Here is a 14790-nt window from a genome sequence, read left to right as displayed (position 1 = left end):
TCAAGACCCTGCATCCCAACTTGAAAACATTGCAGCTAACTGCCTGGAAAATTCCTTAAATCCCAATCAAACTGTTTTATCTCAGAGGGTGAAGGACATTATCCTGGAGGCTCGCAGGCCCTCCACAAGGAAGACATACTCAGCTAAATGGAAGAGATTTCTCATTTGGAGCACATCAAAAGGCTCAGATGTCACAGTGGCAAACATAACACATATCCTAGAATACTTAGCAGAATTGTTCCACAATGGCCTGTCCTATTCTTCCATTTAAGATTCATGCTTTAGCAATTTCAGCAGAATACAATGTGGACCCACCTATCTTCTCGCACCCTCTCCTCAGACAATTTCTGAGAGGGATCAAAAATATTAAACCTCCAAGAAGACCCCATCTACCTGCTTGGGATCTCAACTTTGTGCTGGATAAACTGACACTTCCTCCTTTTGAACCAACAGCATCGGCGGATCTACAGTTTCTGTCTTGGAAAACTACATTCCTTCTGGCAATCACTTCAGCAAGAAGAGTATCTGAGTTACAAGCATTAATGGCAGTGCAGCCATTTCTTATTTTCCACCAGGACAGGGTTTCACTAAGAACCAATCCTACTTTTATGCCAAAGGTGGTATCTAGGGTATCCTTGAACCAAGCTATCCACTTGCCTACATTCTTCCCTAATCCACAGAATAGAGGGGAAAAACTTTTACACACCCTGGATATGCACAGACAACTACGCTACTACTTGGACAGAACAAAAACTAGCAGAAAAACTGACCAACTTTTTGTAGCATATGCTACTGGGGTGCAAGGAAGAGCAATTTCCAAACATACAATTTCAAAATGGATAGGAAATTGCATTCGATTTTGCTACTCCTTTCATGGAAAGACAATTCCTGAAAACATCAGGCCTCATTCCACAAGGGCCACGGCCACCACAACAGCCTTCCTTCGAGGGGTGGCTACCAAGGACATTTTAGAAGCTGCTACTTGGAGCTCCGTGCATACATTTGCCAAGCATTACAATCTACCTTTATACTCCAGATCCAGAGCAGGTTTTGCAACTGCAGTCCTGCAGGGGATCTTAACTACACCATCCTTTTCTTAGTACCTCCTCCCCCAGGTTGGCTATGGTATTCTACCCATATGTTATGACTGCAGATGCATCCTTGAAGGACATAGTACAGTTTTGTACCTACCATAAATGTAGATGTCCGATAGGTATGCATCTGCAGTCAGGATTACCCTCCCTCCTACCCCTCTGTGGTATTCCTAGGGTACTTACCCCTCTTTTAGCTAGCTGGGGGAATCTATTATGGTGTATTTGTTTATACATGTATGTAATTTTGCAAATGTTTGGAACTTTTCTGCATTTATTCAAATTTAGCCTTCCTTGAGGGCACCTGGCATCTGGGGCAAGAAAGACTGAGGAAAATGGCGTCTGCTGATGCTTTTATACCCCAGACGCTCTGACGTCGGGGAAAGTGCGACATCAGCCGAGGCCAGACCCAGACTTTGGAATCCGGCCGACCGAAGGGCTGCCTGAGGCAGGACAACCCATATGTTATGACTGCAGATGCATACCTATCGGACATCTACATTTATGGTAGGTACAAAACTGTACTGTCTAGTGGAGAGCATGGATGTACATTGATACATCTGAAATGGTAGCTTGTAGAAATAAAATAGTTATAGGCATGTGTTTAATTGCTAACAGTGATGCTGCTTGTGAAACTCTACAGTTGCATAGTTAATTTGGCTAGAAATGTTTTTGCTGTGGCCTTGAAATGTATTCTGGAGGAATCCACCTGCTGTGGTGATTTTTTTCTAACAGTAATAGGGAAACCAGCTGTCACCAATTCTATTAAGTATAATTACTGAGGTTTGGGTTCACTTGGAAAATCTCTCCAAGTGAATGTACTGTATTAGGAGTGAGAACACAACTTTGTGAATAAGATGCTTGAAAAACAGCTAGTGATGGAATTATAGTAGTTTGAGGCATTTCAAAGATGAACTGTGATGGGATCTGCTGTGACGGGTAGCAGTACATCTAAATATCTTGTTCTGTAGGCCTACTTAAGCTTGACGGGCTATGTGTAGAATGCATAAGGGAAGAGAGGAAAGAAGAATTAGCAGTGAGCTATTTTTGCCTAGTCTGTCAGGAAGGGCTTGGCTTTGTGTAATTTGCAAAGTTTCTGGCTGGTTTTAGTAACACAATTTTTGTCTAGATCAAACATTATTGGGTGTCTTGGACATATCCATGATGTTTAGTAGGTTTGAGTTCAATGATATTTGAATCACACAGGGTAAAAATATTAGTATCTAGTCAAATTGTTTGAAGTAGGTTGTGACCCTCGAATAGACCAGGATATGAGCATTAATTTAGTCTTTGACACTTTAAAATAATATCTGAAGAAGTTTTAAACAAGTAGGAAATTTAGCAGTAGCAGACAAGTAGTCTGCTAAAGTAATTGTGGAGTGCATGTAGATTTATAAATATTTGTATGCGTGTGTTACATGTAAATATTATCTATATGTAAATACAAAAATATGTTTGTGGCAGTCACAGGAGCTGAAGGGGGATCAAGGTGGGGAGGATAGGAGTAAGCAGCTGATGCCAGCTTATCCATCATTGGGGGGGGGGGGGGTAGTGGCCTAAGCTTGCTACAATAGCAATGTACAGAGCTTTGTGAACTCCACGATGCAAAGGTGTACCACTAAGATGAGAAATTATGCAAGGTTGGAAACTTGTGTGCACCTCCCAAAGGCAGCCGTAGTGGAGCAGGCAAGGCTGCCACAGGGTGGTGGGGGTTAGGTCATACTCCCCAGGAGCAGTATTATGTTGCAACTGTATCCTCTATATCCTCACTGGCCTGAACAGAAGTTCATTAGAGCCCGATAGAGGCTAAGGCAGGTCTGATTGATGGATCCAGTAAATGAGGAGAGGAACTAGTGGCAGCTGATGGTCAGCCGTGGAGAGCTTTAAAAAGTATATACTGTGTATGTGTCACAGTGATTCAACATTTTTATTTACTTAATTGTATTGTATTTATTTATTTTTTTTGTTTCAGTAATTCCTTACTACTTAAGACGTTTGCATGTCAGAAACTTAAAAGGATCTCTTATCTGAACAAATGTGTTTTGTTTGTTCTGCAGCTTTGTAAATTGTTTTTCTCTTGCCTGGGCCATGGCTGAAGAAGATCCTTGGACAGTGTCACATACCTGAGTATGACTGAGCCCATCTGTGTGTGTGTGTGTGTATAGATATATATATATATATATATATATATATAGATATATATATATATATATATATATATATATATGTGTGTGTGTGTGTGTGTGTATGTGTATATATATATATATATATATATATATATATTATATATATATATATGTATATATGGGATCCATACGGATCCCTGAATGGCAACATCACTGAAACAGATTTGATCGGGCATACTTGTGTGAAAGTGCTTTTCACTGAAGAAGCACTTTCGCTTAAGTATGGCTGTTGCGGAGATCGCACTGCAGTGGGGATAAGGGAAAATTCCCTTTTCCCCACTGTAGTGCGACTTCGGAGTGAGAATATTAAAGTGGTGGTGGGGGGGCTCGGGGGGGGTTGCCCCCCCCCCCCTGCAAAAACGTAAATGTAGTGTATTTTTTTTTAAACAAACTTTAATGAAAGCGCTTTTTCGGTGAAAATGCTTTCGTTAAAGTGTGTTTGATGATAGTGGATTCGGACTATTGAGCTTTCGTTCAATAGTCCTAGATATATATATATATATATATATGTATGTATATGTAATAAAGATGAGTTATGCTAACCCTTTCCCCTTGCAGAGAGAGGTACATACTGGATAGATTAAATGTCTTACTGGCTTATTGTTTTGTACTCATGTTCTAGTTGGCAGTACCATGTCATTAGACAGACTGGGAAGTTAGCACTACATTTGTCCATAAATTAACATATTTTTGCTTTTAGGATGTAACACAGCAACACTTATGTGACCCCGAGACGGTATCTCTAATAGAGAAATGCACTCGTTTCCATATCCTTTGTGCTCACTACATGTGTGAGGAGCCTGTATCATCATTTGATGCCAAGATTAACAACGAGAACCTGACCAAGTGTCTGCAGACCTTGAAGGAGATGTACCATGATCTTTCCAAAAAGGGTATGCATTGCCCCAATGAGGCTGAATTCCGCTGCTACTCCATCCTTCTTCGCTTGGACAAAGGCGATATCCTGAGGTATTTCTACATTTAGTATTTCTTAGTGGCACTTTTTTTTTTTTTTCAGAATGATTGGCCTTGTGGTTGGGGCTCCCAACACAAGAATTTGAAGTGGAAATATTAAACAGTGGAACTTTAACTTCTTAGTGTGTACAAAGCAGGTCTTTTGTTTTTCATGAGGTAAACATTTCTAACAGAAGGCAGTAGAAGGAAGAATCTGAGGAGTTGGAACATTTTTCTCATTGATTGTAGTACATGCCTTAAAAACTCCGGTCCCTGAAAGCTGGAATGTTAATGGCATTACCTCATAGCTGACAGCCTTTTACTGAAATTGTTAGATCTGCCTTAGCAATATTTAGTCTGTGCAGGAGTTCTTGGTCCTAGTTTATAGAGGTGTTAATCCATTTGTTTACAGTGTTCGTCCATTCATTCACATTGTATGAGAGTCTAGTTTGAAATTAAGATGTACTGTCTCTCTATCCAAATTAAATGGCACAAGACAAGATTGTCCGCTATCACCATACCTGTTCAATATTTATATCGAAACTGTTCTTAAAATAAGTCAAATAACCTACCATCATTTCTTAAATATCTCATAAAGTGCAAATAAAATATACAGCTTTCACTGACAACCTAAACATCTACTTTGATCTCCCCAATACTGACTTAAAGATTCTAAATTCCATTGAAAAGTTCTAAGGTATCTAATTACATCATCAATCCAAATAAATCAGTTATATTCCCTCTGAACCCCTTAGGATACTAGGAATTTTATTTTCCCGAAACAAAAATCTAAGTCAACTACTCTGTTAAATATTTAGGCATTATGTTTACCCATCCCCATTCAGATTTGATAAAAAATAACCTATACAAAACAAGGACAAATTTCATGGAAGACATAAAAAGATGGGAAAATTTAAACCTATCCCCTCCATCTGAAGCTGCAGTCATAAAAATGAACATTCTTCCCAAATTATATCATTTTAATGTTATCAGTCAATGCATACCAAATAGCTTCTTCACCAAATTAAAAACAACTCTAGGTAAGTTTATACGGCACTCAAAAAGTGCTAGAATCAGCTATTCCAGATTAATATTACCCAAAGAAAAAGGAGGCCTAGCACTACCTTTTTTTCAGACATTTGATATCAATGCTAGTTGAATCATACAAATAAACTGAGTCACGTAGCAAAGTATGGTACCCACTTTTGATTAAACTATACTATCAACACCTTATCTCTTCATAGGTGTCTACTAGGCTAATGGTTCTGGAACCTTTACAAGCCTAGCCCATAGGATACCCACACGACCTTAGTTCCAAGTGCCTCTTTCTAGTAGATTCACTGGAGTGATCCCCGTGGTGAATTTTCTATTTCCCATCCATTCATCAAGATTCCTCTTGAAGAGGGCCAGTGAGGTGCTCTGTTTGACATGTATGGGAAGTCTATTCGGGTCTATATTAGAACATAGAAGTTTCAAAACTTCGAATGTTCTAATATTGACCCCTATTTAGCGAATGCTGAAAATAGAGAAGCTACAGAAAACCACATTTTTTCCTAGGGAAAGAATTTGGTTGTCTGGTTCTGTCGCTTCGTTATTTTCAGCGCTGTGGTGGAAAGTTACGGGTCAGGTTCAAGTGTGCGATTGGGCACGAGTTAGGTGAGTTAGGGTGTTGGTTAGGTATGTGTGCGATTGTGTGGATGTGAGGGTTAGAGCGGCTTAGGTGAGTTAGGGATTAGGGCGCGGGTCAAGTAAGTGTGCGATTGTGTGGACATGAGGGTTAGGGCAGGGTAGGTGAGTTAGGGTTAGGGCGCGGGTGAGGTGAGTGTGCGATAGTAATGGACCTTAGGGTTAGGGTGTGGGTTACGGTAAGTGGATAGTTAGTGGTGTATGTACAGTTTAGTGTAGGGTTAGATGTAAGATTTTAGGTGTATGTGTGTGGATTGCTGTTTGTTTGGTGTGCTTGTGTTGTGTGTATGTGTTTCAGAACAGCAAATTTTTTTCCCTAGGAAAAATTCACTGATGTTCTTCGTGTTTCACTGTTGCAGTCATTACATTTGGGTAATCTGCTGGCAGGTTTCCCTCAGTTGGCCTTAATTCCAAAGTCTTGGGTCCTGCGTCGGTTGCTCTCTTGTCTTCCGTGACGTCAGGTCATCAGGGGTATAAAACATGCAGCCGACACCATTTTCTTTAGTCTTTCTTGCCGCGCGGTGCCCGAAGCAGAAGCATTTCGCAAGTGCCGGTCGGCCGACTACTGAAATATTCGACTTTGAGTTTCAGAACTGAAGTCTTCACTAAAGCTAAGTACACCATTGGGGAAACTTTTTTCTTGCTTTTTACCAATGTCAGAAAAAGTTAATAATTGTATTACTTGTGGGAAGCAAATACCGCAAAAGGATTTCCATTTATACTTTATTCCTTGCCTAGGCCCTGATCACAACATGCCTGGTTGTCGGTTTTGTGCTAGATTTAACCAATGCACTATTAAGCGTCGGTATATTTTTGCATCAAAGTATGTTGGAAACTGATTTAACTACCCCGAAATGTCGTCGGATAGCAATCCGACTACCGGAGTACATAAAAAACGCAAGGAAAAGTACAGAGAAAGGCAGTCGAGATCCAAAACTGATGACGAAGCTTCTCCTAAGCCAGTCGCCGGTACTCAGTGAGTTGCTTTCGCAGCCCCTGATACCCGCTACTATCAAGTCGCAGGTCTCTACCGACACCCATGTGGAGTCCGGCATGCCACAAGATGCTCAAGGTATTGGACCGACAGATGTATCTCCCTCGGATGGGTCCAGAGCCGCTGAGCAGGCACCGGCTTCTGAGGGTGTATTCAGACCTCAACATTTGTATATCAAACCGACAGCTGCAAAAACTAAAAAAACAATGCATGAGCCAAGTGCACAGGCCTCTATGCCTAAAAAACAGATGATCAAAATGGCTGAAGACCTCATTACCTTAATCAGGGGTACCCATTCCCCTCCAGATAAGAGGCCTAGGCAAGACACCGATTATGAATCTTCACATCAGGTTTCTGTTTCTTCTGATTCCTCTTCTGATCGTGAATTATCTATACCTCCCTATGAGGATTCTGATGCTGAGGAGTCTATTCCATCTGCATCTCCTCCTGAGGATTATTCATTTGGAGAAACCTTGCATACATTGAGGGAGATTTTCACTGTGAGAGTAAAGACTTCTCAGAATCAAAAAAGAGGCTCAAGGATTTCCTTCTTCTCCCTCAGCACAAACCTTTAGCCATTCCCCCTGTTTTAGACATTGTGGATGATGTGTTTTTGGAGTCTAGCTTGACTCCTGACTCCTTACCTCCGGCTCCCAGTAAGCCTGACAGATATTACAGGGTCCCTGTCTCACATAAATTTTTATTTAGAAACCCTGCTGCTGATCCTGAAACCATTTCACAGGGTCCAAAGGGAGTTAAGGCCTCAGCAACAAAAAATCCTACCCCCTCTGACAGAGATTCGAGGGCACTAGACAGATGGGGAAAAAAGGTTTATACATCTGCAACCTTGGCAATCAGGGCCTAAAACTGTTAATTTCATATGCTGAAGTACCAATAACATGTTATGGGATTGCTGAAACAGAAAATTATGTTGATTTCAGAATGTGCAGAAAATAAAGAATTGCAGGAATTATTGCATGCAGCTGAACAAGTTGGAAAGCATACTTTTCAATGTGGTTTTCATTCCTTACAGGCCTTCTGCAGGGCCGCAGTTACTGGATCTGTGATTAGGAGGCATGCCTGGTTAAAGGAACAAAATTTGCGTGATCATGTTAAAGCTAAATTGCTAGATGCACCTTTACAGCATGATTCTCTATTTGGTATTAAGGCAGAAGAGGTTTTAAAGAAAATGGAAGACAAAGCTAAGTCTATGCAAACTGTTAAAGACTTCTTACAAGTGCAGCCACCAAGATTCAGTAGACACTGGCCTACAAAAAATTGGTCCTTTCCTTTGTCCGACAGAGCTCAAAGGGGCAAATCCAGACGCCCTAAGGGTTCCAGATACCAGGTGCAAGATTCATACAGGTCAAAGCAGTGGGGCACTTCCACCTCCAAATCTGGAGGAGATAAAGCGCAAACCTATAGAAAGCAATCCCAATGACTTCCCTCTGCCTACACCAAGCACATATCTTTTGGCAGCACCCATAGGGGGAAAATTAGCACTTTTTGCTCAAAATTGGTAGTTAATAACCCAGGACAAGTGGGTTCTAAACATTGTATCACAGGGATACAGATTCCATTTCCACACTCTGCTATTGGCAAATGGTTGGCCAGATCTGCCAAAAAATCAGTGAGCAGAGGCTACGTCCCTCATGGATATGGGGGCCATTCAGACAGTACCAGAACAGGAAAAAGGACAAGGTTTTTACTCAAGACTGTTCTTGATACCTAGAAAGGACAAGGCCTGGTGGTCAATACTGGATTTATCGATTTTGAACACATACCTGGACATTCCAAAATTCAAAATGCTGACTTTGCAGCAGCTTCTGCCCATGCTGGGCAAGAATGCTTGTCTGGTGACACTAGACCTAAAAGAGGCATACCTGCATGTCCCAATAAGACAGTCATGCAGAAGATACCTCAGATTCAAGGCTGGCTTAATGCATTACCAATTCTCTGCACTGCCCCTTGGATTATCTACTGCGCCCAGGGTCTTTACAAAGTGCCTGACACCGGTAATTGCATTTTGCAGACAAAGAAGTATACAAATATATCCTTACTTGGACGAATGTCTCATTCAAGCAGAGAACAAGGACACTGTTCTTTGACACCTGGCATTTGTGAAAAGGCTTCTAACATGCCTAGGGTACACAATAAACAAAAAGAAATCACAACACTTACCCTCTCAAAAGATAACATTCCTGGGTGCAAGCTTGAATACAACTGCCCAGATGGCTTACCTCACACCAGATAAGCAAAGGCAACTGACTACTTACTTCAAACTGATGGCAACAAAAACCCAGTCTTCTGCAAGACAAATTCTGCAGGCTCTGGGCTTCATGGCATCGTGCATCCTACTGATTCCATATGCAAGACTGCATATGAGGAAACTTCAATGGTACCTAAAAAGTTTATGGAGTCAACATTTTCACAGTCTGGAAACAATGATTCCTCTCATTCCCTGCCTTCAACAGGAATTTCTGTGGTGGGCAAAGGCATGTCACCAAAACATGGGACGGTCATTCACTCTACCCCATGCCAGCCAAACCTTAACAACAGACGCATCAGATTATGCCTGTGGGGGCCCACATGGCAGGAACATGCATTCAGGGTATATGGACACCAAAACAAATGCATCTACATATCAACCAGAAAGAGATGCTAGCTGTTCAAAATGCCCCAACAGCTTTCATGGACTTACTACATCCAGGGCAACTACTGATAAAGACAGACAACACCACAGTCATGTGGTATATAAACAAGCAAGGGGGCACACACTCGTACCCTCTTTGCAGATTAACCATGGCACTGTGGGACACAGCTTTGACCTACCAAATACATCTTAAAGATCCATTCCTGCCAGGAAAACAAAACACTCTGGCAGATAATTTAAACAGAAACTGTATGGATCCTCACGAGTGGAAGTGGAAACTAAATCCACAATTCTTCAGCATGATTACAGAGAAATGGGGGCCCCAGACATAGATCTATTTGCCTCCCCTCAAAATTATCAATTGAGAAGATTCTCCACAAGGACTTATCACAAACAAGCATGGAAAGTGGACGCCCTATCCTTCAGTTGGAAAAAACTATCAGTTTATGCCTTTCCTCCTCTGCCTCTTCTCCCCAAGGTCCTCCTAAATGTCAAACAAGAGAAGCCAAAGATGATATTAATTGCCCCGGACTGTCCCCGCCAATACTGGTACCCAATCCTAAGGGACTTGTCTCAATACCCAGTTTGGACCTTGCCTCAAAGACCACAGCTACTGTCCCAGCAAAACAGTCAGATCCTGCACAATCAACTACAGACTCTGAACCTGGCAGCATGGCTAATAATGTAGTCATACAAACACCACCTCTCAGTAAAGCTGTGATGGATGTCATTTTGGAAGCCAGAAGGCCTAGTACTAGAAAATCTTATGCTGACAAATGGAAGAGATTCTGTGCTTGGAATCAAGCACGAGGAACTGATACAGCAGAACCAAATATTCCTCAGCTATTGCAATACTTAACTGAGATGCTTGACAAAGGCCTATCTTTCTCATCAATTAAAATCCATGCCTCTGCCATTTTGGCTCATTACAATACAGAGCCACCAATCTTTTCTCAACCTTTACTAAAGCAGTATCTTGGAGGAGCCAAAAATGTAAGGCCTCCTAGAAGATCACCATTGCCTGCATGGGACTTCAATTATGTGTTGGAAAAGCTCACCCTGCCTCCATTTGAATCAGCTGCTACCGCTGATATAAAGTTCTTATCATGGAAAACAGCTCTGCTACTAGCAATTACTTCAGCAAGAAGAGTTTCAGAGCTACAGGCCCTCATGGCTGTAGAGCCTTTTATCATAATTTACCCAGACAGGGTGTCTCTGAGGACAAATCCTTCTTTTATGCCTAAGGTGGTTTCCAGTGTGGCTCTTAACCAAACAATTTACCTGCCAACTTTTTATCCAAATCCACAGAACAAGGGTGAGAAAATTCTGCATTCCTTGGACGTACACAAACAGCTAAGATTCTACTTGAGCAGGACTAAAGCTCTAAGAAAAACTGAGCAATAACTAGTGACATGCTGCAGGATCAGAAGGCAAGTCTATTTCAAAGCTGACAGTTTCAAAGTGGATAAGCCACTGCATCCTTTTCTGCTACTCACACCATGGTAAACCTGTGCCCAAGGGCATTAGGTCTCATTCCACCAGAGCGGCAGCTACTTCAGCAGCGTTTCTCAGGGGAGTACCAACCAAAGACATTCTAGAGGCTGCTACTTGGAGTTTTGTTCACACCTTTACAAAGCATAATCTATGTGGTATATTTGCTTGTAGATTAAGGTGAAGTTTATATTGATGCATGTGCGTATATATATATATATATATATATATATATATATATATATATATATATATATATATAGATATATATATCTATATACATATAGTTTTTTTTTTTTTTTTTTTTTTTGCTACCTTTTTGGGGGCACCTGACATCGGGGGCAAGAAAAACTAAAGAAAATAGTGTCTGCTGCATGTTTTATACCCCTGACGTCATGGAAGAGGAGACAGCAACCGACGCAGGACCCAAGACTTTGGAATTCAGGCCGACTGAGGGCAACCTGCCAGCAGATTACCCAAATGTAATGACTGCAACAGTGAATACACTCGAACATCTGCATTTATGGTAAGTGTACACAACTGTACTTTATGCATGTTAGATGTTGTAAGCATTTGCTTAATAGGGGTCGATATTAGAACACTCGAATTTTGAAACTTCGATGTTCTAATATAGACCCATCTATTCCATAGCATGGGCAGTCTCTGGGTTATGAACCTGTCCCTCCAGCTTGTTTTGTTGATTGTGGTAATGAGGTTGAGGTCTCTGGAGCTTGTGTTGCTGAGGGATTGGGATTTCTTTAGATGTAGCATTTCTAATAGAGCTGGGTCAGACATGGCTTTGTAAGTCAAGCAGAGATTGCCTCTAAGTAGGTGATGTGAGACAGAGAATAGTTGGATTTTTTTGAGTCTGTCCATATAGGATAAGTGTTTTAAGGCCTAGGATCCTCTTTCTCAGTTACTTTTGCGGCCTCTCCAGTTGTTGCAGGTGTCGAGTGAAGTACATGCCAAATGGGGTGTTGTACTCAACTGGCCTAATGAGGGAAGAGTAGAGAGAGACAATGACCTCTTTCCTCCTGGATGCAAAACCCTTAGTAATGAGATGTACCACATAGAAGTACTTTCTGACCACAGTGGCAATGTGGTGTTCAAAAGAGAGGTCGCTGTCAACCTCTGTTCCCAGATCTCTTACAATGCCTTCTGTATTCAATGCCTACCATTGATGTGGTAATTCATGGGAACTGGATTTTTCCCAAAGAGGATGACTACATATTTTTTGGCATTGAGCTTAAGGCCATGGTTCTGACATCAGTTGTTGGTCGCAGTGAGGCCTTTCTGTAGAATGTCAGCATCACTTGGGGAGTTAATAATAGCTCCCGACTTGCAATTGTCTGCAAACTTTGTCAGCCAGAGTCCCTTCTTGTTGGCCTGGACTTAAGAGAAGTAGATGCCAAACAGGAGAGGACTCTGGACCCGAACCCTGTGGGACTCCACTTGTGAGTGGTCGGCAGTCTGACTTGGAGTCTGTTGCTTTCACACTGTGATTTCTATCTGTAAGCCAGTTTGCAACTCACTTAGTGATATAGGGGTTGATGCCTAGCTTAGTGAGTTTTTCTATGATTCCTGAGTTGGGAATGGTATCAAAGCCTTTGTCCAGATCAATGTAGACTGTATGAACCACCTTGCCCTCATCCACAGCTCTGGTGACTGACTCAAAGAAGTCGACCAGGTTGAGCAGGCATGATCTGCCTTTCACAAAACCAGACTGTGTGGTATCCAGAGTTTGGAGATTCCCTATATCCTTGTTTATTAGGTCCATGATGATGCATTCCACAGCTTTGCATATGAGACTCGTCAGGTTAATGGTGCAGTAGATTCCAGGGTCTGTAGTTGCTCCTCCTTTGTGGAGAGTGATGACTGTAGCAGTGCACCATTCAGTAGGCACAAAGCCTGAGGTGAGGTTGTGATTGAACAGGGCACACAGGTGAGGTGCCAGTTCACTCTGTGATAATTTAATAAAAATGTTTCTTGTTAAAAAAAAAAAAAAAAAAAACAGTAATAACCTGAGCACTTCAGCATTATTCATTAGTTGGAGGAGCTCTAATATAAAATTGTTTATTCTTCATCCACCTAGTCTCTATAAAATTTTCCATGATTAACCTACTGAGATGTTCCATCACCACAGTGCTCAATGAGGAGGTCAGTGGTTCCTGTAAAAAAATTCTTCTGGCTTCCTAGTGGATGGTAAACCAAGAAAACTATACAGTTTGCTCCCTTATCCATGACACACACAAAAGTCATGGTTGCATCAAAAGAGATTTGTTTAATTTCACACATGGTTCTGAAACAAGTGGCCCAACCCATCTTATGACCCATTCTAGGATAGTGTATAATGGAAATATCAGCAGGAATAGCAGCATCCAAAAGTGGACCACAACTAGATTCCGGACAGATCTCCATGAAAAAAATGACATCTAAGTCAGCCTCATTGCAAACGAATAAAGCATTATATTCTTCTGATTTACAAAGGGCCTTATGTTGGGGTATCTGAACTGCCTTACCAGAGAGAGAGGGGGATATTGGTTACCATAGTTACTTGGGCTGGCATAGTAGACCACTGTTCAGGTAAGGTTTTGCTCCATGCACCAGGATAAGATAACACTCCTCTGTTTCTACTATCCCCTTAGGGATGTGACCATAGAACACTGTCCTAGAACATTGCAAGGTACTTTGTGTGCGGCATAAGGAGACAACTTCAGAAAAAACAGAAGAGCATAAAAAAGGACAGGGGAGCAAAGCACCATGAATTATTCTATTATAACAAACTGGATCAAACTCAAGTAAAAATTCACAGATAAAACATCAGTTAATCAAAGAAACAACAATTAAATATTTTTTATAAATGCCAACCAATTAAAACGAGTAATGTATGTATAAAAAAAATCAAAGATAGCAGTAGGCATTAAAATGGCCACATTAACTCAGAGTAATCATCACTAATTAATTAATTGCAAACTATTGCAAAATGAATAGAGCAACAAAAATACAAAAAAATGTAAAATAAGTATATCTTCATATAATTAGAGGTTGCTAAAAAAAAGAAATCTTGCAAAACACTTTACAAGTCTGTCTTAAAATGACACTGTTTCAAAGCTTTGTAAATCCCAGTAATAAATCAGTAGGAAGTAAGTCAGATTTGTAAAACGTACTGCGATAGCTATTTTACAATAATTTATATATGGTTTTAGATGTATCTCACAGTACTAGATAACATGCCAGTGTTGACTCCCGAGTCCACACCCAACACAAATTATTTTTCTTTCAGGACAATCTAAACCAGTACTATCAAAAAGCTTCTACTCAAACTAAAACCCACTACCCTCGCTGCAGACCTCTACTCCCCAGTGACTCAGGCAAGTAGCAGACGCCATCAATTATCCCATCTCCCTACTCAGATTAATCTCTGATCAATGCATCCCCAAGCTTTGGAAAATTTCCCCCATCATCCCTCTACATAAAGGCGGCTCCTCAACTGATTTCTCTAATTGTAAACCCAGTTTCTATACTCTCAACTCTAGCTAAATTCCTAGAAAATGTATTCATGCTCAACTCTTAGACTACCTATTAAGTTAACAACCTGCTCCCTAAAACTCAACATGGTTTTGGACCAAGCACAGCACCACAACTGCATTAATTAGTTTCACCAATACCTTCTCTGAGCACAGGAATAATTGCCAACAAGTATCCTACTTTCTTGACATGTCCAAGACATTTGAC

General features: G+C 41.0%; 1 protein-coding gene across 1 annotated transcript in view; it reads left to right on the top strand.

The window, feature by feature from the left end:
• LOC122792701 (germinal-center associated nuclear protein-like) overlaps positions 1-14790 on the top strand; it is a 1487771-nt gene that overhangs the window by 590815 nt on the left and 882166 nt on the right. The window contains exon 9 of the mRNA XM_044060286.1: positions 3978-4246. Coding sequence (XP_043916221.1) covers positions 3978-4246 — 269 coding nt within the window. The remainder of the gene's footprint in view (positions 1-3977; positions 4247-14790) is intronic.

Source organism: Protopterus annectens, chromosome 2.part0 (assembly GCF_019279795.1).
Source record: "Protopterus annectens isolate FY-2018-M chromosome 2.part0, PAN1.0, whole genome shotgun sequence".
Lineage (NCBI taxonomy): Eukaryota > Metazoa > Chordata > Ceratodontiformes > Protopteridae > Protopterus > Protopterus annectens.
Note: the sequence above shows the minus strand (reverse complement) of the source record. Positions and strands in the feature narration are given on the sequence as shown.